The following is a 20275-nucleotide window of genomic DNA, read 5'->3' as shown; positions in this document are numbered from 1 at the left end:
GCCGAGCCGTGGCTGTTATGATAGCTTCAGTAGCAGAATACAATATATGCAGAATGCCACATTTAAGCACCCGAATGATTAAGCACCCCCCCCAGTAAGAGCAGACATTCCCTGTCTGCAGCCGACGGATGGCAGTGCAGGGAGGTAGAAAGGCGGAGCTGACACAGCCACGGGCGAACCCCCGCGTAGCCCAGCCCGCTGCGGCTGCCAGCAGAGGGAAGCAGGCCTGACACGCTGAAATACAAAGTGCACTGTAGGGACTCAAGGCCACGTTCCACTGCTTCTGTGCAATCAGAAATAAACAGCTTATAGACAATGGCCTCGGCTCCTTCCGCTCGCCACGCACGAGGGAGGGGGTCCTGGAACGGTGCCCCGGTCAACGAGGGCCTTAGGCACCTAACTGCCATTGAACCAACGGGCGCTAGGCACCTCACTGCCCACGAGAACCTTGGCCTTCCTCTAAAGGAGGCGGCTCTGTGGGCGGATTAAAGGCCGTCCCCGCCCCAGCAGGGTCCAGCCAGCTCCAGCACTCCTGTGGCGTTACTCGTCCCCAATGCCAAGGCAATTCCCCGCGACAGCTGGCAAAGAGCGGGGCAAGTCGCTCTGTGCCGGCCGGCGGCCAGGGAGGAAGCCACCGGTGGGAGCGGTGCAGGCTGCTGAGGACCGCGGATGTTGCTAATCGAGGAGTTGCCGCGCCATGTAGCGACTGCCCGATCAGCTGCTAAGGGGAGGCATCCCGCAGAGCCACAGCAGGGCTGGCTCCCGGAGCTGCAGCGAGCCGGGGCTGAGCCGTTGCAGCTCACGCCGGCTCCGGGACTGCTGCACCTCTGCAGCCAAACGCAGGCGAGCCCAGCGGCTGTGACATTTCTAATGCAGCGGCGCAGAGCTCCCGGCTTGGGCCGGGGCCAGCCGCGAACTCGGACAGAGGGTAGGCGCTGCTGTGGGGCCGGCCGCAGGGAGAGGGAGGAATTGCTAGCAGCGAGACTCCAGGGCCGCACCGGCAGCAGCACAGCCCCACTGCAATGCAGAGCTGCTGCCCTGCCCCGGAGGTGATGCGGCGGATGCGGGGAGAAGCGAGAGCGGCCTGGGCCTGGGGGCGGGCGCAGGGCTGGCAGGCTCTTGCCATCTGCCTCACAGGCCACGTGGAGCAGAACAGAGAGCGGCTGGGGCTGCTGCTCCTGGCGGCGGCCAGAGACGGGGGAAGTGGAGGCGCTAGGCCCCTCCGCAGGTGGCCAGCCCTTCAGCAACAGGGGCGAGTCCTTCCAGGCAGCACTCGGGGTGGGCCCTGCCCAGAGCCACCCTGCCCCACTAACCATCTCCAAAGGCGGCTCAGAGCCATTCAACCCTCTTCCCCTGCACAGCTTACACATGGGGAAACTGAGGCCTGGAGCAATCCTGTCACTTGCCCAAGGTGCCAGCTGGCAGAAAAGGACAGGACCCGGGACTCCTGCTGCCCAGCCCTGAGCTGCTGTGACCACTGCTCCTTGCTCCCAGCGGCCAGGCGGCCGGCAGTGCAGACAGAGCTGGCCGGGGCACAGCTTCTCTCTCAAGAGGTTCAATGCACCATCTGCCTTCAACAGTGGACTGGGCGGTGCCCAGCTCTTGCGGGGGGCAGGCCACGGCACTGGAAAGCCAGCCGCCCGCCCAACCCCGCTCCCTGGGGGGTCAGACAGCGCCAGGCTGCTCTGTGGTCCCGGCCCTGGGCAGGGCCGCCAGCCACCTTGTGCCAGCTGCTCGCAGCCAGGACGGGGAACGCGCCGCCCCGGCGATACCAGCCTTCCCCAGCCCCTGCCCCTGCCTCGCTGGCTCCTCCCCTGGCCGCAGCCTTCCCCTGCCCCTGCCTGGCTGGCTCCTCCCCTGCCCCGCTGGCTCCTCCCCTGGCCGCAGCCTGCCCCAGGGCCCTCCTTGCAACAGCTCCTCTCACCCCCTGCAGCGCTCCCGTCCCTAAGCAGGCCAACCGGGGAGCCCCCTGCCCGGGCCAGCACCCTGAGCAGGTAACGGCAGCCCCGTGAGGAGTCAGGCCAGTCTCAGCCCAGGGCCGCAGAATTCTCTGGGCACAGAGCTGGGCAGAGCCGGCCTGAGAGCCGGGAAGGGCGGCGTGGGGGGCGACAGGCCCCGACTGCAGCAGAAGCAGCGTCTGGCGAGCAGCAGGCAGCACGGCCCACGCCTGCCGCACGTGTCTGGGAGGACGCAGCAGGACGGGCCCGGCTCCGAGTCCCGCCGCAGGCACACGGAGGCTGCCCCGCTCTCGGCCCAGGCCTCCCCCCACTGCGAGGGGGAGCAGCAGTGGTGCAGCGTGGGGCAGGGCCGGAGGGACAGGGCCGGCTGCTCTCACGCCCGTGGGAAAGGAGAGAGCTACGGGGCGATTCACCAGCCCAGCTGTGAGCGCTCCGGGAGCGCAGGCTCCACGTGCCAGGCCGGGGGAAGGCCAGCCGCAGGCCTCCTGCCCCGCCGCGGCCACGATCCCCTTTGCCTCCCTGGGCTGGGGGGCAGGCAGCGCTGCTCACTGGCAAGTCCCCAAGGACTCCGGAAGTGAGTTCAGACCCCCCCTTCCCCCGCCTGGCTACGAGGCTGAGACAGCGCCACGAAGGGCCCTAAACCCGGGGCGGGGTGGCCACGCCCGACCCGCCATCACACACTGGCCGCTCCCCGAGCTGCTGGGGCCTGGCCTGGCCCAGCCCGAAGACACCGGCGCAGGAGAGGGGGGGGCCCAGCTGGCCAAGGACACCAGGCACAGGCCGGTCACCGGCAGCACCGGGGCAGTGGCTTGGCGGGTGTCTAAGTGGCACTGAGCCCTCCCCCTCCCACTGTGGGAAGTGCCCAGTGCAGGCTGCACCCAAACTGAGCTGCACAGGCTATTTTTAGCCTCCGTCTCAATCGTGATCAGCGCAGGCGGTGAGGAGGGGAAGGACAGAGACAGAGGGCAGGCGAGACAGGCGGCGGGGAGGGGAAGGACAGAGAGACAGAGGGCAGGCGAGACAGGCGGCGGGGAGGGGAAGGACAGAGACAGAGGGCAGGCGAGACAGGCGGCGGGGAGGGAAGGACAGAGACAGAGGGCAGGCGAGACAGGCGGCGGGGAGGGGAAGGACAGAGACAGAGGGCAGGCGAGACAGGCGGCGGGGAAGGGAAGGACAGAGAGACAGAGGGCAGGCGAGACAGGCGGCGGGGAGGGGAAGGACAGAGACAGAGGGCAGGCGAGACAGGCGGCGGGGAGGGGAAGGACAGAGACAGAGGGCAGGCGAGACAGGCGGCGGGGAAGGGAAGGACAGAGAGACAGAGGGCAGGCGAGACAGGCGGCGGGGAGGGGAAGGACAGAGAGACAGAGGGCAGGCGAGACAGGCGGCGGGGAGGGGAAGGACAGAGAGACAGAGGGCAGGCGAGACAGGCGGCGGGGAGGGGAAGGACAGAGAGACAGAGGGCAGGCGAGACAGGCGGCGGGGAGGGGAAGGACAGAGAGACAGAGGGCAGGCGAGACAGGCGGCGGGGAGGGGAAGGACAGAGACAGAGGGCAGGCGAGACAGGCGGCGGGGAGAGAAGGACAGAGAGACAGAGGGCAGGCGAGACAGGCGGCGGGGAGGGGAAGGACAGAGAGACAGAGGGCAGGCGAGACAGGCGGCGGGGAGGGGAAGGACAGAGACAGAGGGCAGGCGAGACAGGCGGCGGGGAGGGAAGGACAGAGACAGAGAGCAGGCGAGACAGGCGGCGGGGAGGGGAGGACAGAGAGACAGAGGGCAGGCGAGACAGGCGGCGGGGAGGGGAAGGACAGAGAGACAGAGGGCAGGCGAGACAGGCGGCGGGGAGGGGAAGGACAGAGACAGAGGGCAGGCGAGACAGGCGGCGGGGAGGGGAAGGACAGAGACAGAGGGCAGGCGAGACAGGCGGCGGGGAGGGGAAGGACAGAGACAGAGGGCAGGCGAGACAGGCGGCGGGGAGGGGAAGGACAGAGACAGAGGGCAGGCGAGACAGGCGGCGGGGAGGGGAAGGACAGGGAGACAGAGGGCAGGCGAGACAGGCGGCGGGGAGGGGAAGGACAGAGAGACAGAGGGCAGGCGAGACAGGCGGCGGGGAGGGAAAGGACAGAGACAGAGGGCAGGCGAGACAGGCGGCGGGGAGGGGAAGGACAGAGAGACAGAGGGCAGGCGAGACAGGCGGCGGGGAGGGGAAGGACAGAGAGACAGAGGGCAGGCGAGACAGGCGGCGGGGAGGGGAAGGACAGAGAGACAGAGGGCAGGCGAGACAGGCGGCGGAGAGGGAAAGCACAGAGAGACAGAGGGCAGGCGAGACAGGCGGCGGGGAGAGAAGGACAGAGAGACAGAGGGCAGGCGAGACAGGCGGCGGGGAGGGGAAGGACAGAGAGACAGAGGGCAGGCGAGACAGGCGGCGGGGAGGGAAGGACAGAGAGACAGAGGGCAGGCGAGACAGGCGGCGGGGAGGGGAAGGACAGAGAGACAGAGGGCAGGCGAGACAGGCGGCGGGGAGGGGAGGACAGAGAGACAGAGGGCAGGCGAGACAGGCGGCGGGGAGGGGAAGGACAGAGAGACAGAGGGCAGGCGAGACAGGCGGCGGGGAGGGGAAGGACAGAGAGACAGAGGGCAGGCGAGACAGGCGGTGGGGAGGGGAAGGACAGGGAGACAGAGGGCAGGCGAGACAGGCGGCGGGGAGAGGAAGGACAGGGAGACAGAGGGCAGGCGAGACAGGCGGCGGGGAGGGGAAGGACAGAGAGACAGAGGGCAGGCGAGACAGGCGGCGGGGAGGGAAGGACAGAGACAGAGGGCAGGCGAGACAGGCGGCGGGGAGGGGAAGGACAGAGAGACAGAGGGCAGGCGAGACAGGCGGCGGGGAGGGGAAGGACAGAGAGACAGAGGGCAGGCGAGACAGGCGGCGGGGAGGGGAAGGACAGAGAGACAGAGGGCAGGCGAGACAGGCGGCGGGGAGGGGAAGGACAGAGAGACAGAGGGCAGGCGAGACAGGCGGCGGGGAGGGGAAGGACAGAGAGACAGAGGGCAGGCGAGACAGGCGGCGGGGAGGGGAAGGACAGAGAGACAGAGGGCAGGCGAGACAGGCGGCGGGGAGGGGAAGGACAGAGAGACAGAGGGCAGGCGAGACAGGCGGCGGGGAGGGGAAGGACAGAGAGACAGAGGGCAGGCGAGACAGGCGGCGGAGAGGGGAAGGACAGAGAGACAGAGGGGAGGCGAGACAGGCGGCGGGGAGGGGAAGGACAGAGACAGAGGGCAGGCGAGACAGGCGGCGGGGAGGGGAAGGACAGAGAGACAGAGGGCAGGCGAGACAGGCGGCGGGGAGGGGAAGGACAGAGAGACAGAGGGCAGGCGAGACAGGCGGCGGGGAGGGGAAGGACAGAGAGACAGAGGGCAGGCGAGACAGGCGGCGGGGAGGGGAAGGACAGAGAGACAGAGGGCAGGCGAGACAGGCGGCGGGGAGGGGAAGGACAGAGACAGAGGGCAGGCGAGACAGGCGGCAGGGAGGGGAAGGACAGAGACAGAGGGCAGGCGAGACAGGCGGCGGGGAGGGAAGGACAGAGAGACAGAGGGCAGGCGAGACAGGCGGCGGGGAGGGGAAGGACAGAGAGACAGAGGGCAGGCGAGACAGGCGGCGGGGAGGGAAGGACAGAGAGACAGAGGGCAGGCGAGACAGGCGGCGGGGAGGGGAAGGACAGATAGACAGAGGGCAGGCGAGACAGGCGGCGGGGAGGGGAAGGACAGAGAGACAGAGGGGCAGGCGAGACAGGCGGCGGGGAGGGGAAGGACAGAGAGACAGAGGGCAGGCGAGACAGGCGGCGGGGAGGGGAAGGACAGAGAGACAGAGGGCAGGCGAGACAGGCGGCGGGGAGGGGAAGGACAGAGAGACAGAGGGCAGACGAGACAGGCGGCGGGGAGGGGAAGGACAGAGAGACAGAGGGCAGGCGAGACAGGCGGCGGGGAGGGGAAGGACAGAGAGACAGAGGGCAGGCGAGACAGGCGGCGAGGAGGGGAAGGACAGAGAGACAGAGGGCAGGCGAGACAGGCGGCGGGGAGGGAAGGACAGAGACAGAGGGCAGGCGAGGGAGGCGGCGGGGAGGGAAGGACAGAGACAGAGGGCAGGCGAGACAGGCGGCGGGGAGGGGAAGGACAGAGAGACAGAGGGCAGGCGAGACAGGCGGCGGGGAGGGAAGGACAGAGAGAGAGGGCAGGCGAGACAGGCGGCGGGGAGGGGAAGGACAGAGAGAGAGGGCAGGCGAGACAGGCGGCGGGGAGGGGAGGACAGAGACAGAGGGCAGGCGAGACAGGCGGCGGGGAGGGGAAGGACAGAGACAAAGGGCAGGCGAGACAGGCGGCGGGGAGGGGAAGGACAGAGAGACAGAGGGCAGGCGAGACAGGCGGCGGGGAGGGGAAGGACAGAGACACAGGGGAGGCGAGACAGGCGGCGGGGAGGGGAAGGACAGAGAGACAGAGGGCAGGCGAGACAGGCGGGGAGGAGAAGGACAGAGAGACAGAGGGCAGGCGAGACAGGCGGCGGGGAGGGGAAGGACAGAGGGCAGGCGAGACAGGCGGCGGGGAGGGGAAGGACAGAGAGACAGAGGGCAGGCGAGACAGGCGGCGGGGAGGGAAGGACAGAGAGACAGAGGGCAGGCGAGACAGGCGGCGGGGAGGGGAAGGACAGAGAGACAGAGGGCAGGCGAGACAGGCGGCGGGGAGGGGAAGGACAGAGAGACAGAGGGCAGGCGAGACAGGCGGCGGGGAGGGGAAGGACAGAGAGACAGAGGGCAGGCGAGACAGGCGGCGGGGAGGGAAGGACAGAGAGACAGAGGGCAGGCGAGACAGGCGGCGGGGAGGGGAAGGACAGAGACAGAGGGCAGGCGAGACAGGCGGCAGGGAGGGGAAGGACAGAGACAGAGGGCAGGCGAGACAGGCGGCGGGGAGGGAAGGACAGAGAGACAGAGGGCAGGCAAGACAGGCGGCGGGGAGGGAAGGACAGAGACAGAGGGCAGGCGAGACAGGCGGCGGGGAGGGGAAGGACAGAGAGACAGAGGGCAGGCGAGACAGGCGGCGGGGAGGGGAAGGACAGAGAGACAGAGAGCAGGCGAGACAGGCGGCGGGGAGGGGAGGACAGAGACAGAGGGCAGGCGAGACAGGCGGCGGGGAGGGGAAGGACAGAGACAGAGGGCAGGCGAGACAGGCGGCGGGGAGGGGAAGGACAGAGAGACAGAGGGCAGGCGAGACAGGCGGCGGGGAGGGGAGGACAGAGACAGAGGGCAGGCGAGACAGGCGGCGGGGAGGGGAAGGACAGAGACAGAGGGCAGGCGAGACAGGCGGCGGGGAGGGGAAGGACAGAGAGACAGAGGGCAGGCGAGACAGGCGGCGGGGAGGGGAAGGACAGAGACAGAGGGCAGGTGAGACAGGCGGCGGGGAGGGGAAGGACAGAGAGACAGAGGGCAGGCGAGACAGGCGGCGGGGAGGAGAAGGACAGAGAGACAGAGGGCAGGCGAGACAGGCGGCGGGGAGGGGAAGGACAGAGAGACAGAGGGCAGGCGAGACAGGCGGCGGGGAGGGGAAGGACAGAGACAGAGGGCAGGCGAGACAGGCGGCGGGGAGGGGAAGGACAGAGAGACAGAGGGCAGGCGAGACAGGCGGCGGGGAGGGGAGGACAGAGACAGAGGGCAGGCGAGACAGGCGGCGGGGAGGGGAGGACAGAGACAGAGGGCAGGCGAGACAGGCGGCGGGGAGGGGAAGGACAGAGACAGAGGGCAGGCGAGACAGGCGGCGGGGAGGGGAAGGACAGAGACAGAGGGCAGGCGAGACAGGCGGCGGGGAGGGGAAGGACAGAGAGACAGAGGGCAGGCGAGACAGGCGGCGGGGAGGGGAAGGACAGAGACAGAGGGCAGGTGAGACAGGCGGCGGGGAGGGGAAGGACAGAGAGACAGAGGGCAGGCGAGACAGGCGGCGGGGAGGAGAAGGACAGAGAGACAGAGGGCAGGCGAGACAGGCGGCGGGGAGGGGAAGGACAGAGAGACAGAGGGCAGGCGAGACAGGCGGCGGGGAGGGGAAGGACAGAGACAGAGGGCAGGCGAGACAGGCGGCGGGGAGGGGAAGGACAGAGAGACAGAGGGCAGGCGAGACAGGCGGCGGGGAGGGGAGGACAGAGACAGAGGGCAGGCGAGACAGGCGGCGGGGAGGGGAAGGACAGAGACAGAGGGCAGGCGAGACAGGCGGCGGGGAGGGGAAGGACAGAGAGACAGAGGGCAGGCGAGACAGGCGGCGGGGAGGGGAAGGACAGAGACAGAGGGCAGGCGAGACAGGCGGCGGGGAGGGGAAGGACAGAGAGACAGAGGGCAGGCGAGACAGGCGGCGGGGAGGAGAAGGACAGAGAGACAGAGGGCAGGCGAGACAGGCGGCGGGGAGGGGAAGGACAGAGAGACAGAGGGCAGGCGAGACAGGCGGCGGGGAGGGGAAGGACAGAGACAGAGGACAGGCGAGACAGGCGGCGGGGAGGGAAGGACAGAGAGACAGACGGCAGGCGAGACAGGCGGCGGGGAGGGAAGGACAGAGAGACAGAGGGCAGGCGAGACAGGCGGCGGGGAGGGGAAGGACAGAGAGACAGAGGGCAGGCGAGACAGGCGGCGGGGAGGGAAGGACAGAGAGACAGAGGGCAGGCGAGACAGGCGGCGGGGAGGGAAGGACAGAGAGACAGAGGGCAGGCGAGACAGGCGGCGGGGAGGGAAGGACAGAGACAGAGGGCAGGCGAGACAGGCGGCGGGGAGGGGAAGGACAGAGAGACAGAGGGCAGGCGAGACAGGCGGCGGGGAGGGGAAGGACAGAGACAGAGGGCAGGCGAGACAGGCGGCGGGGAGGGGAAGGACAGAGAGACAGAGGGCAGGCGAGACAGGCGGCGGGGAGGAGAAGGACAGAGAGACAGAGGGCAGGCGAGACAGGCGGCGGGGAGGGGAAGGACAGAGAGACAGAGGGCAGGCGAGACAGGCGGCGGGGAGGGGAAGGACAGAGACAGAGGGCAGGCGAGACAGGCGGCGGGGAGGGAAGGACAGAGACAGAGGGCAGGCGAGACAGGCGGCGGGGAGGGGAAGGACAGAGACAGAGGGCAGGCGAGACAGGCGGCGGGGAGGGAAGGACAGAGACAGAGGGCAGGCGAGACAGGCGGCGGGGAGGGGAGGACAGAGACAGAGGGCAGGCGAGACAGGTGGCGGGGAGGGGAGGACAGAGACAGAGGGCAGGTGAGACAGGCGGTGAGGAAGGGCGTGCCCGAGGGAAGGCCAGTCCGGCGACACCCCCGCGCTAGGGACAGGCGCACACGGCGAGCCCCCCCCTCGGCCAGCGTGGGCAGAGCTCCCCCCCGGCGGCGGTGGCAGGGCCCAGCCTCTCCCCAATCACAGGCAGACTGCTCATCTGGCCTTTAATGCTCGGGAAGGGCCCGGGAGCCGGCCCAGCCCAGCAGCTGCACAGAGCTCCGGGCGGATGGGCTCAGCGGTGGCTGAAGAACCCCTGGGGATGGTTGTACTTGAACGGCTTCATCCGGCTGGGCCCCCTGCAAGAGGAGACGAGGGAGTCAGGCCTGTCCGGGGGGGCGCGAGCTGTCTGCAGGCCGCGGGGGGAGGGGCCAGCGCAGCGCCCGCCCAGCCCGGCCCTCACCTGGCGAGACGCAGGCACATCTTCTCCTGCGGGAACTCCTTGGGCCCCTCCACGCTGGTGTCGTGGCACTCGGTCTCCAGGTAGACGTCCAGCACCACGCACAGGCGCTGCAGCTGGTTGGTGAGCAGCTGGTAGCCAGGCCGCGGCCCGCACAGCTCCCTGTAGCGCACGTTGACCTCGCTCTCCATCGCCTGCCAGAACGGGGGCGGGGTCAGTCTCCCGGCTGCGGGGCCCTGCCCCCTGCAGCTCCACCCCCCGGTCCCGCCGGCTCACCCGAATGTTGTCGTCGTTGCTCCCGGTCCTCTCCCCCTTCCAGCTCAGACACAGGCTGAAGACGGGCGGCATGGAGGAGTAGCCCGGATTCAGCGCCACGGCTGCCTGCAGCTTGGCTGAGAGGCCAAGGGAAGACGTCAAGGGCTGCACAAGAGCCAGCAGCCTCCCGCCCCGGGGACGCCCCAGGCCCCCGTAGCAGCAGCCGGGAGCTGGGCTGGGCTGCCGGGGCGGATGGCCTGGGAGGCCCTGGAGTGACAAAGCCGGAGCTCGCCGGGGCCGGTCGGGGAGGGCTCTCAGGCGGGCAGCGGCTTTGCCTGGCCCCCGGTGGCAAGCCCAGGAGAGCCCACAAGGGCGCAACACGGCAGAGCTCCACGAGGCCCACGCCCACCGCCCGGGGCCCAGGCCCACCTGTCCCTCTCTCCACCAGCACCGTGTAATAGAGGTGAGTGTCTTCCGCCAAGCCGGCCTCCACCACGTCCTTGGTGTAGTGCAGCTCCTGCAGGGGGAGAGCAGAGCTGGGCCAGGCCCACCGGCGGGGAGCGGGCTGGGCTGGGCTGGGCAGCTCGCCCGGCTTGGCACCTACCAGGTAATCCTCGTAGGGGAGCGCAGCCCACTTCGCCAAGCGCGCCACCACCTTGGAAGGGAAGAGCTGCTGGCACTCGCTGGAGACCGGCACCACGCCGTGCTCTGGAGGGACAAAGCCTGGTGAGCAGCACTCGCAGGGGGGGCGCTCCGGTGCCGTCAGAGACTGGAGTCCCAGGGCGCCCGGCAGCCTCCCCAGCCTGCACTGTGGTCCCCCAGAGCCTCGCCGGGCAGGGACGGGAGGCACCTTGGCACCGCGCAGGCCGCGAGGCGAGCGACTCCCGGCAGAGGGCAGCACGAACGTAGGGAGCAGAGCACAGCCGGCCTCGGGCGCCTGCCGGGTCTCCAGGCCGAGGGAACGCAGGGAGCGAGCGAGCGGAGCACAGCCGGCTTCGGGCGCCTGCTGGGCCTCCAGGCTGAGGGAACGCAGGGAGCAAGGGAGCGGAGCACAGCTGGCCTCGGGTGACTGCCGGGTCTCCAGGCTGAGGGAACGCAGGGAGCAAGGGAGCGGAGCACAGCTGGCCTCGGGTGACTGCCGGGTCTCCAGGCTGAGGGAACGCAGGGAGCGAGCGAGCGGAGCACAGCTGGCCTCGGGTGACTGCCGGGCCTCCAGGCTGAGGGAACGCAGGGAGCGAGCGAGCGGAGCACAGCTGGCCTCGGGTGACTGCCGGGTCTCCAGGCTGAGGGAACGCAGGGAGCAAGGGAGCGGAGCACAGCCGGCTTCGGGCGCCTGCTGGGCCTCCAGGCTGAGGGAACACAGGGAGCGAGCGAGCGGAGCACAGCCAGCCTCGGGCGCCTGCCGGGTCTCCAGGCTGAGGGAACGCAGGGAGCGAGCGAGCGGAGCACAGCCGGCCTCGGGCACCTGCCGGGCCTCCAGGCTGAGGGAACGCAGGGAGCAAGGGAGCGGAGCACAGCCGGCCTCGGGCGCCTGCCGGGCCTCCAGGCTGAGGGAACGCAGGGAGCAAGGGAGCGGAGCACAGCTGGCCTCGGGCGCCTGCCGGGTCTCCAGGCTGAGGGAACGCAGGGAGCAAGGGAGCAGAGCACAGCCGGCCTCGGGCGCCTGCCGGGCCTCCAGGCTGAGGGAACGCAGGGAGCAAGGGAGCGGAGCACAGCTGGCCTCGGGCGCCTGCCGGGTCTCCAGGCTGAGGGAACGCAGGGAGCAAGGGAGCAGAGCACAGCCGGCCTCGGGCGCCTGCCGGGCCTCCAGGCTGAGGGAACGCAGGGAGCGAGCAAGCGGAGCACAGCCAGCCTCGGGCGCCTGCCGGGCCTCCAGGCTGAGGGAACGCAGGGAGCGAGCAAGCGGAGCACAGCCAGCCTCGGGCGCCTGCCGGGCCTCCAGGCTGAGGGAACGCAGGGAGCAAGGGAGCGGAGCACAGCCGGCCTCGGGCACCTGCCGGGCCTCCAGGCTGAGGGAACGCAGGGAGCAAGGGAGCGGAGCACAGCCGGCCTCGGGCGCCTGCCGGGCCTCCAGGCTGAGGGAACGCAGGGAGCAAGGGAGCGGAGCACAGCTGGCCTCGGGCGCCTGCCGGGTCTCCAGGCTGAGGGAACGCAGGGAGCAAGGGAGCGGAGCACAGCCGGCCTCGGGCGCCTGCTGGGCCTCCAGGCTGAGGGAACGCAGGGAGCGAGCAAGCGGAGCACAGCCAGCCTCGGGCGCCTGCCGGGCCTCCAGGCTGAGGGAACGCAGGGAGCGAGCGAGCGGAGCACAGCCGGCCTCGGGCGCCTGCCGGGTCTCCAGGCTGAGGGAACGCAGGGAGCGAGCAAGCGGAGCACAGCCGGCCTCGGGCGCCTGCCGGGTCTCCAGGCCGAGGGAACGCAGGGAGCGAGCAAGCGGAGCACAGCCGGCCTCGGGCGCCTGCCGGGCCTCCAGGCTGAGGGAACGCAGGGAGCGAGCGAGCGGAGCACAGCCGGCCTCGGGCGCCTGCCGGGCCTCCAGGCTGAGGGAACGCAGGGAGCGAGCGAGCGGAGCACAGCCGGCCTCGGGCACCTGCCAGGCCTCCAGGCTGAGGGCAGTGGGAATGACCGGGCTTCCCGAAGCCAGGCAGGACTGATGGCTTTCCCTGGGCTGCCCCTCAGACCGGGCCCAGCCAGGGGAGTGGCGCCAGGAGCCGAGCACGCTGCCACAGGAAGCAGGGGGGCCACGGATCCCTTCCCGAAACGAGCCGGCGACAGCCCTTACCCAGGGACGCAAACTGCTTGTGGAGCGCCAGGCGGGACTGCAGCCTCGTCCTCAGCAGCTTCATGGTCAGCTCCATGTGGCTGGCGCTCAGCGAGCTCTCGGCCGTCACCGTGTGCTGCGGGCAGGAAAGGCCGGCATGCAGCGGGGATGCGCCCGGCCCCACTGGGAGCCCGCCCCCCTGCTCGGTAGTGTGTCTCAGGCGAAGGACCCTTGGGCAGGGGAGCTCGGTTTGCTCCCCCCGCTGCGAGGCTGGGCCAGGCTGTGGCAATACACCTCCCGTGCCAGGAAGCGGCGCCGAGAGGAGCCCCTTCTCCCTGCCGCAGTCCCACCCCCGCCAGAGGCCCCATCCCCCCACCGCCCGACCTGCCCCACGCCGGTGCCCGTGTGGCTGGGACCGTGGCTCTCAGCGGCCCACGTACCTGAGGCTGGTCTTTGGGGAAATGCAGGCCGCCCAGCTTCTGCACCCACACGTAGGGGTGGCCCAGGTCTGCCACGTAGTCACTCAGGCTCAGGATGCTGAGGAGACACAGGCCGGTCGCTGCCACGGAGGCCGGAGCCAGAGCGCGTGCCGGGCACTGCAGACAGACCCACCACACCACAGCGCCCCCACACGGACCTAGGGCGCCCGCCGGGGCTCCTGGCCAGCCTGGCGGGCACCACACAGGCAGCTAGCTGGAGCAGCCCAGGCCCGGAAAGCTCCCACAATGCCACGGGGCAAGCGCCCGGCTCTGCTCTGGGCTGCCCGGGCGGCGCTGGCTCACCCAACTTTGTCGAACTGGAACTGGTTGGCGGGGTTGGGCGTTCTCTTCCCGTGGTCCCCTGGGTACAGGCAGCTGAGCAGGCAGCCCGGCGACAGCAGGTCTCTGTGGAGAGGGAGGCTGACGTCAGGCCCAGAGCAGCATGGCCTGACCTCCCAGACGGCCCACATCCAGCGGGACCCCGCGGCCGCGGAGCCAGGATCTGCCCGTGAGACCCCTGCTGCAGGGCGGGCGCCAGAGACCAGGCGGCTGTCTCCCCGCGGACGAGGGGCTGGCTGGGCCCGGGGAAGGGCCGGGGGAAGCAGCCGCAGGGCGGGCGCCAGAGACCAGGCGGCTGTCTCCGTGCGGACGAGGGGCTGGCTGGGCCCGGGGAAGGGCCGGGGGAAGCAGCCGCAGGGCGGGCGCCAGAGACCAGGCGGCTGTCTCCCCGCGGACGAGGGGCTGGCTGGGCCGGGGAAGGGCCGGGAGAAGCAGCCGCAGGGCGGGCGCCAGAGACCAGGCGGCTGTCTCCCCGCGGACGAGGGGCTGGCTGGGCCCGGGGAAGGGCCGGGGGAAGCAGCCGCAGGGCGGGCGCCAGAGACCAGGCGGCTGTCTCCGTGCGGACGAGGGGCTGGCTGGGCCCGGGGAAGGGCCGGGGGAAGCAGCCGCAGGGCGGGCGCCAGAGACCAGGCGGCTGTCTCCCCGCGGACGAGGGGCTGGCTGGGCCGGGGAAGGGCCGGGAGAAGCAGCCGCAGGGCGGGCGCCAGAGACCAGGCGGCTGTCTCCGTGCGGACGAGGGGCTGGCTGGGCCCGGGGAAGGGCCGGGGGAAGCAGCCGCAGGGCGGGCGCCAGAGACCAGGCGGCTGTCTCCCCGCGGACGAGGGGCTGGCTGGGCTCGGGGAAGGGCCGGGGGAAGCAGCCGCAGGGCGGGCGCCAGAGACCAGGCGGCTGTCTCCCCGCGGACGAGGGGCTGGCTGGGCCCGGGGAAGGGCCGGGGGAAGCAGCCGCAGGGCGGGCGCCAGAGACCAGGCGGCTGTCTCCCCGCGGACGAGGGGCTGGCTGGGCCCGGGGAAGGGCCGGGGGAAGCAGCCGCAGGGCGGGCGCCAGAGACCAGGCGGCTGTCTCCGTGCGGACGAGGGGCTGGCTGGGCCCGGGGAAGGGCCGGGGGAAGCAGCCGCAGGGCGGGCGCCAGAGACCAGGCGGCTGTCTCCCCGCGGACGAGGGGCTGGCTGGGCCGGGGAAGGGCCGGGAGAAGCAGCCGCAGGGCGGGCGCCAGAGACCAGGCGGCTGTCTCCCCGCGGACGAGGGGCTGGCTGGGCCCGGGGAAGGGCCGGGGGAAGCAGCCGCAGGGCGGGCGCCAGAGACCAGGCGGCTGTCTCCGTGCGGACGAGGGGCTGGCTGGGCCCGGGGAAGGGCCGGGGGAAGCAGCCGCAAGGCGGGCGCCAGAGACCAGGCGGCTGTCTCCGTGTGGACGAGGGGCTGGCTGGGCCCGGGGAAGGGCCGGGGGAAGCAGCCGCAGGGCGGGCGCCAGAGACCAGGCGGCTGTCTCCGTGCGGACGAGGGGCTGGCTGGGCCCGGGGAAGGGCCGGGGGAAGCAGCCGCAGGGCGGGCGCCAGAGACCAGGCGGCTGTCTCCGTGCGGACGAGGGGCTGGCTGGGCCCGGGGAAGGGCCGGGGGAAGCAGCCGCAGGGCGGGCGCCAGAGACCAGGCGGCTGTCTCCGTGCGGACGAGGGGCTGGCTGGGCCGGGGAAGGGCCGGGAGAAGCAGCCGCAGGGCGGGCGCCAGAGACCAGGCGGCTGTCTCCCCGCGGACGAGGGGCTGGCTGGGCCGGGGAAGGGCCGGGGGAAGCAGCCGCAGGGCGGGCGCCAGAGACCAGGCGGCTGTCTCCCTGCGGACGAGGGGCTGGCTGGGCCCGGGGAAGGGCCGGGGGAAGCAGCCGCAGGGCGGGCGCCAGAGACCAGGCGGCTGTCTCCGTGCGGACGAGGGGCTGGCTGGGCCGGGGAAGGGCCGGGGGAAGCAGCCGCAGGGCGGGCGCCAGAGACCAGGCGGCTGTCTCCGTGCGGACGAGGGGCTGGCTGGGCCCGGGGAAGGGCCGGGGGAAGCAGCCGCAGGGCGGGCGCCAGAGACCAGGCGGCTGTCTCCGTGCGGACGAGGGGCTGGCTGGGCCCGGGGAAGGGCCGGGGGAAGCAGCCGCAGGGCGGGCGCCAGAGACCAGGCGGCTGTCTCCCCGCGGACGAGGGGCTGGCTGGGCCCGGGGAAGGGCCGGGGGAAGCAGCCGCAGGGCGGGCGCCAGAGACCAGGCGGCTGTCTCCGTGCGGACGAGGGGCTGGCTGGGCCCGGGGAAGGGCCGGGGGAAGCAGCCGCAGGGCGGGCGCCAGAGACCAGGCGGCTGTCTCCGTGCGGACGAGGGGCTGGCTGGGCCCGGGGAAGGGCCGGGGGAAGCAGCCGCAGGGCGGGCGCCAGAGACCAGGCGGCTGTCTCCGTGCGGACGAGGGGCTGGCTGGGCCCGGGGAAGGGCCGGGAGAAGCAGCCGCAGGGCGGGCGCCAGAGACCAGGCGGCTGTCTCCGTGGGGACGAGGGGCTGGCTGGGCCCGGGGAAGGGCCGGGAGAAGCAGCCGCAGGGCGGGCGCCAGAGACCAGGCGGCTGTCTCCGTGCGGACGAGGGGCTGGCTGGGCCCGGGGAAGGGCCGGGGGAAGCAGCCGCAGGGCGGGCGCCAGAGACCAGGCGGCTGTCTCCGTGCGGACGAGGGGCTGGCTGGGCCCGGGGAAGGGCCGGGGGAAGCAGCCGCAGGGCGGGCGCCAGAGACCAGGCGGCTGTCTCCCCGCGGACGAGGGGCTGGCTGGGCCCGGGGAAGGGCCGGGGGAAGCAGCCGCAGGGCGGGCGCCAGAGACCAGGCGGCTGTCTCCCCGCGGACGAGGGGCTGGCTGGGCCCGGGGAAGGGCCGGGAGAAGCAGCCGCAGGGCGGGCGCCAGAGACCAGGCGGCTGTCTCCGTGGGGACGAGGGGCTGGCTGGGCCGGGGAAGGGCCGGGAGAAGCAGCCGCAGGGCGGGCGCCAGAGACCAGGCGGCTGTCTCCGTGGGGACGAGGGGCTGGCTGGGCCCGGGGAAGGGCCGGGAGAAGCAGCCGCAGGGCGGGCGCCAGAGACCAGGCGGCTGTCTCCGTGGGGACGAGGGGCTGGCTGGGCCCGGGGAAGGGCCGGGGGAAGCAGCCGCAGGGCGGGCGCCAGAGACCAGGCGGCTGTCTCCGTGCGGACGAGGGGCTGGCTGGGCTCGGGGAAGGGCCGGGGGAAGCAGCCGCAGGGCGGGCGCCAGAGACCAGGCGGCTGTCTCCGTGCGGACGAGGGGCTGGCTGGGCCCGGGGAAGGGCCGGGGGAAGCAGCCGCAGGGCGGGCGCCAGAGACCAGGCGGCTGTCTCCGTGCGGACGAGGGGCTGGCTGGGCTCGGGGAAGGGCCGGGGGAAGCAGCCGCAGGGCGGGCGCCAGAGACCAGGCGGCTGTCTCCGTGCGGACGAGGGGCTGGCTGGGCCCGGGGAAGGGCCGGGGGAAGCAGCCGCAGGGCGGGCGCCAGAGACCAGGCGGCTGTCTCCGTGCGGACGAGGGGCTGGCTGGGCCCGGGGAAGGGCCGGGGGAAGCAGCCGCAGGGCGGGCGCCAGAGACCAGGCGGCTGTCTCCGTGCGGACGAGGGGCTGGCTGGGCCCGGGGAAGGGCCGGGGGAAGCAGCCGCAGGGCGGGCGCCAGAGACCAGGCGGCTGTCTCCCCGCGGACGAGGGGCTGGCTGGGCCCGGGGAAGGGCCGGGGGAAGCAGCCGCAGGGCGGGCGCCAGAGACCAGGCGGCTGTCTCCGTGTGGACGAGGGGCTGGCTGGGCCCGGGGAAGGGCCGGGGGAAGCAGCCGCAGGGCGGGCGCCAGAGACCAGGCGGCTGTCTCCGTGTGGACGAGGGGCTGGCTGGGCCGGGGAAGGGCCGGGGGAAGCAGCCGCAGGGCGGGCGCCAGAGACCAGGCGGCTGTCTCCGTGCGGACGAGGGGCTGGCTGGGCCCGGGGAAGGGCCGGGAGAAGCAGCCGCAGGGCGGGCGCCAGAGACCAGGCGGCTGTCTCCGTGTGGACGAGGGGCTGGCTGGGCCCGGGGAAGGGCCGGGGGAAGCAGCCGCAGGGCGGGCGCCAGAGACCAGGCGGCTGTCTCCGTGCGGACGAGGGGCTGGCTGGGCCCGGGGAAGGGCCGGGGGAAGCAGCCGCAGGGCGGGCGCCAGAGACCAGGCGGCTGTCTCCGTGCGGACGAGGGGCTGGCTGGGCCCGGGGAAGGGCCGGGGGAAGCAGCCGCAGGGCGGGCGCCAGAGACCAGGCGGCTGTCTCCGTGCGGACGAGGGGCTGGCTGGGCCCGGGGAAGGGCCGGGGGAAGCAGCCGCAGGGCGGGCGCCAGAGACCAGGCGGCTGTCTCCGTGCGGACGAGGGGCTGGCTGGGCCCGGGGAAGGGCCGGGGGAAGCAGCCGCAGGGCGGGCGCCAGAGACCAGGCGGCTGTCTCCCCGCGGACGAGGGGCTGGCTGGGCCCGGGGAAGGGCCGGGGGAAGCAGCCGCAGGGCGGGCGCCAGAGACCAGGCGGCTGTCTCCCCGCGGACGAGGGGCTGGCTGGGCCCGGGGAAGGGCCGGGGGAAGCAGCCGCAGGGCGGGCGCCAGAGACCAGGCGGCTGTCTCCCCGCGGACGAGGGGCTGGCTGGGCCCGGGGAAGGGCCGGGAGAAGCAGCCGCAGGGCGGGCGCCAGAGACCAGGCGGCTGTCTCCGTGGGGACGAGGGGCTGGCTGGGCCGGGGAAGGGCCGGGAGAAGCAGCCGCAGGGCGGGCGCCAGAGACCAGGCGGCTGTCTCCGTGGGGACGAGGGGCTGGCTGGGCCCGGGGAAGGGCCGGGAGAAGCAGCCGCAGGGCGGGCGCCAGAGACCAGGCGGCTGTCTCCGTGGGGACGAGGGGCTGGCTGGGCCCGGGGAAGGGCCGGGGGAAGCAGCCGCAGGGCGGGCGCCAGAGACCAGGCGGCTGTCTCCGTGCGGACGAGGGGCTGGCTGGGCTCGGGGAAGGGCCGGGGGAAGCAGCCGCAGGGCGGGCGCCAGAGACCAGGCGGCTGTCTCCGTGCGGACGAGGGGCTGGCTGGGCCCGGGGAAGGGCCGGGGGAAGCAGCCGCAGGGCGGGCGCCAGAGACCAGGCGGCTGTCTCCGTGCGGACGAGGGGCTGGCTGGGCTCGGGGAAGGGCCGGGGGAAGCAGCCGCAGGGCGGGCGCCAGAGACCAGGCGGCTGTCTCCGTGCGGACGAGGGGCTGGCTGGGCCCGGGGAAGGGCCGGGGGAAGCAGCCGCAGGGCGGGCGCCAGAGACCAGGCGGCTGTCTCCGTGCGGACGAGGGGCTGGCTGGGCCCGGGGAAGGGCCGGGGGAAGCAGCCGCAGGGCGGGCGCCAGAGACCAGGCGGCTGTCTCCGTGCGGACGAGGGGCTGGCTGGGCCCGGGGAAGGGCCGGGGGAAGCAGCCGCAGGGCGGGCGCCAGAGACCAGGCGGCTGTCTCCCCGCGGACGAGGGGCTGGCTGGGCCCGGGGAAGGGCCGGGGGAAGCAGCCGCAGGGCGGGCGCCAGAGACCAGGCGGCTGTCTCCGTGTGGACGAGGGGCTGGCTGGGCCCGGGGAAGGGCCGGGGGAAGCAGCCGCAGGGCGGGCGCCAGAGACCAGGCGGCTGTCTCCGTGTGGACGAGGGGCTGGCTGGGCCGGGGAAGGGCCGGGGGAAGCAGCCGCAGGGCGGGCGCCAGAGACCAGGCGGCTGTCTCCGTGCGGACGAGGGGCTGGCTGGGCCCGGGGAAGGGCCGGGAGAAGCAGCCGCAGGGCGGGCGCCAGAGACCAGGCGGCTGTCTCCGTGTGGACGAGGGGCTGGCTGGGCCCGGGGAAGGGCCGGGGGAAGCAGCCGCAGGGCGGGCGCCAGAGACCAGGCGGCTGTCTCCGTGCGGACGAGGGGCTGGCTGGGCCCGGGGAAGGGCCGGGGGAAGCAGCCGCAGGGCGGGCGCCAGAGACCAGGCGGCTGTCTCCGTGCGGACGAGGGGCTGGCTGGGCCCGGGGAAGGGCCGGGGGAAGCAGCCGCAGGGCGGGCGCCAGAGACCAGGCGGCTGTCTCCGTGCGGACGAGGGGCTGGCTGGGCCCGGGGAAGGGCCGGGGGAAGCAGCCGCAGGGCGGGCGCCAGAGACCAGGCGGCTGTCTCCGTGCGGACGAGGGGCTGGCTGGGCCCGGGGAAGGGCCGGGGGAAGCAGCCGCAGGGCGGGCGCCAGAGACCAGGCGGCTGTCTCCCCGCGGACGAGGGGCTGGCTGGGCCCGGGGAAGGGCCGGGGGAAGCAGCCGCAGGGCGGGCGCCAGAGACCAGGCGGCTGTCTCCCCGCGGACGAGGGGCTGGCTGGGCCCGGGGAAGGGCCGGGGGAAGCAGCCGCAGGGCGGGCGCCAGAGACCAGGCGGCTGTCTCCGTGCGGACGAGGGGCTGGCTGGGCCCGGGGAAGGGCCGGGGGAAGCAGCCGCAGGGCGGGCGCCAGAGACCAGGCGGCTGTCTCCCCGCGGACGAGGGGCTGGCTGGGCCGGGGAAGGGCCGGGAGAAGCAGCCGCAGGGCGGGCGCCAGAGACCAGGCGGCTGTCTCCCCGCGGACGAGGGGCTGGCTGGGCCCGGGGAAGGGCCGGGGGAAGCAGCCGCAGGGCGGGCGCCAGAGACCAGGCGGCTGTCTCCGTGCGGACGAGGGGCTGGCTGGGCCCGGGGAAGGGCCGGGGGAAGCAGCCGCAAGGCGGGCGCCAGAGACCAGGCGGCTGTCTCCGTGTGGACGAGGGGCTGGCTGGGCCCGGGGAAGGGCCGGGGGAAGCAGCCGCAGGAC

The 20275-nt window shown here is 72.9% G+C and overlaps 1 protein-coding gene across 2 annotated transcripts in view; it reads right to left on the bottom strand.

The window, feature by feature from the left end:
* Positions 1–9385: 9385 nt before the first annotated feature.
* THOC5 (THO complex subunit 5) overlaps positions 9386–20275 on the bottom strand; it is a 43499-nt gene continuing 32609 nt past the window's right edge. For both annotated transcript variants that reach the window (XM_075897911.1, XM_075897910.1), the window contains exons 12-19: positions 13431–13532; positions 13089–13185; positions 12670–12784; positions 10495–10598; positions 10320–10407; positions 9912–10027; positions 9639–9829; positions 9386–9534 (exon numbers count right to left, since the gene is read on the bottom strand). In XM_075897911.1, the coding sequence (XP_075754026.1) occupies positions 9471–9534; positions 9639–9829; positions 9912–10027; positions 10320–10407; positions 10495–10598; positions 12670–12784; positions 13089–13185; positions 13431–13532 (877 nt within the window). In that variant the 3' untranslated portion in view covers positions 9386–9470. The remainder of the gene's footprint in view (positions 9535–9638; positions 9830–9911; positions 10028–10319; positions 10408–10494; positions 10599–12669; positions 12785–13088; positions 13186–13430; positions 13533–20275) is intronic.

Source organism: Pelodiscus sinensis, chromosome 15 (genome assembly GCF_049634645.1).
Source record: "Pelodiscus sinensis isolate JC-2024 chromosome 15, ASM4963464v1, whole genome shotgun sequence".
In the NCBI taxonomy this organism is placed as follows: domain Eukaryota; kingdom Metazoa; phylum Chordata; order Testudines; family Trionychidae; genus Pelodiscus; species Pelodiscus sinensis.
The sequence above is the reverse complement of the archived record's forward strand: the minus strand, read 5'-3'. Positions and strand labels throughout refer to the sequence as shown.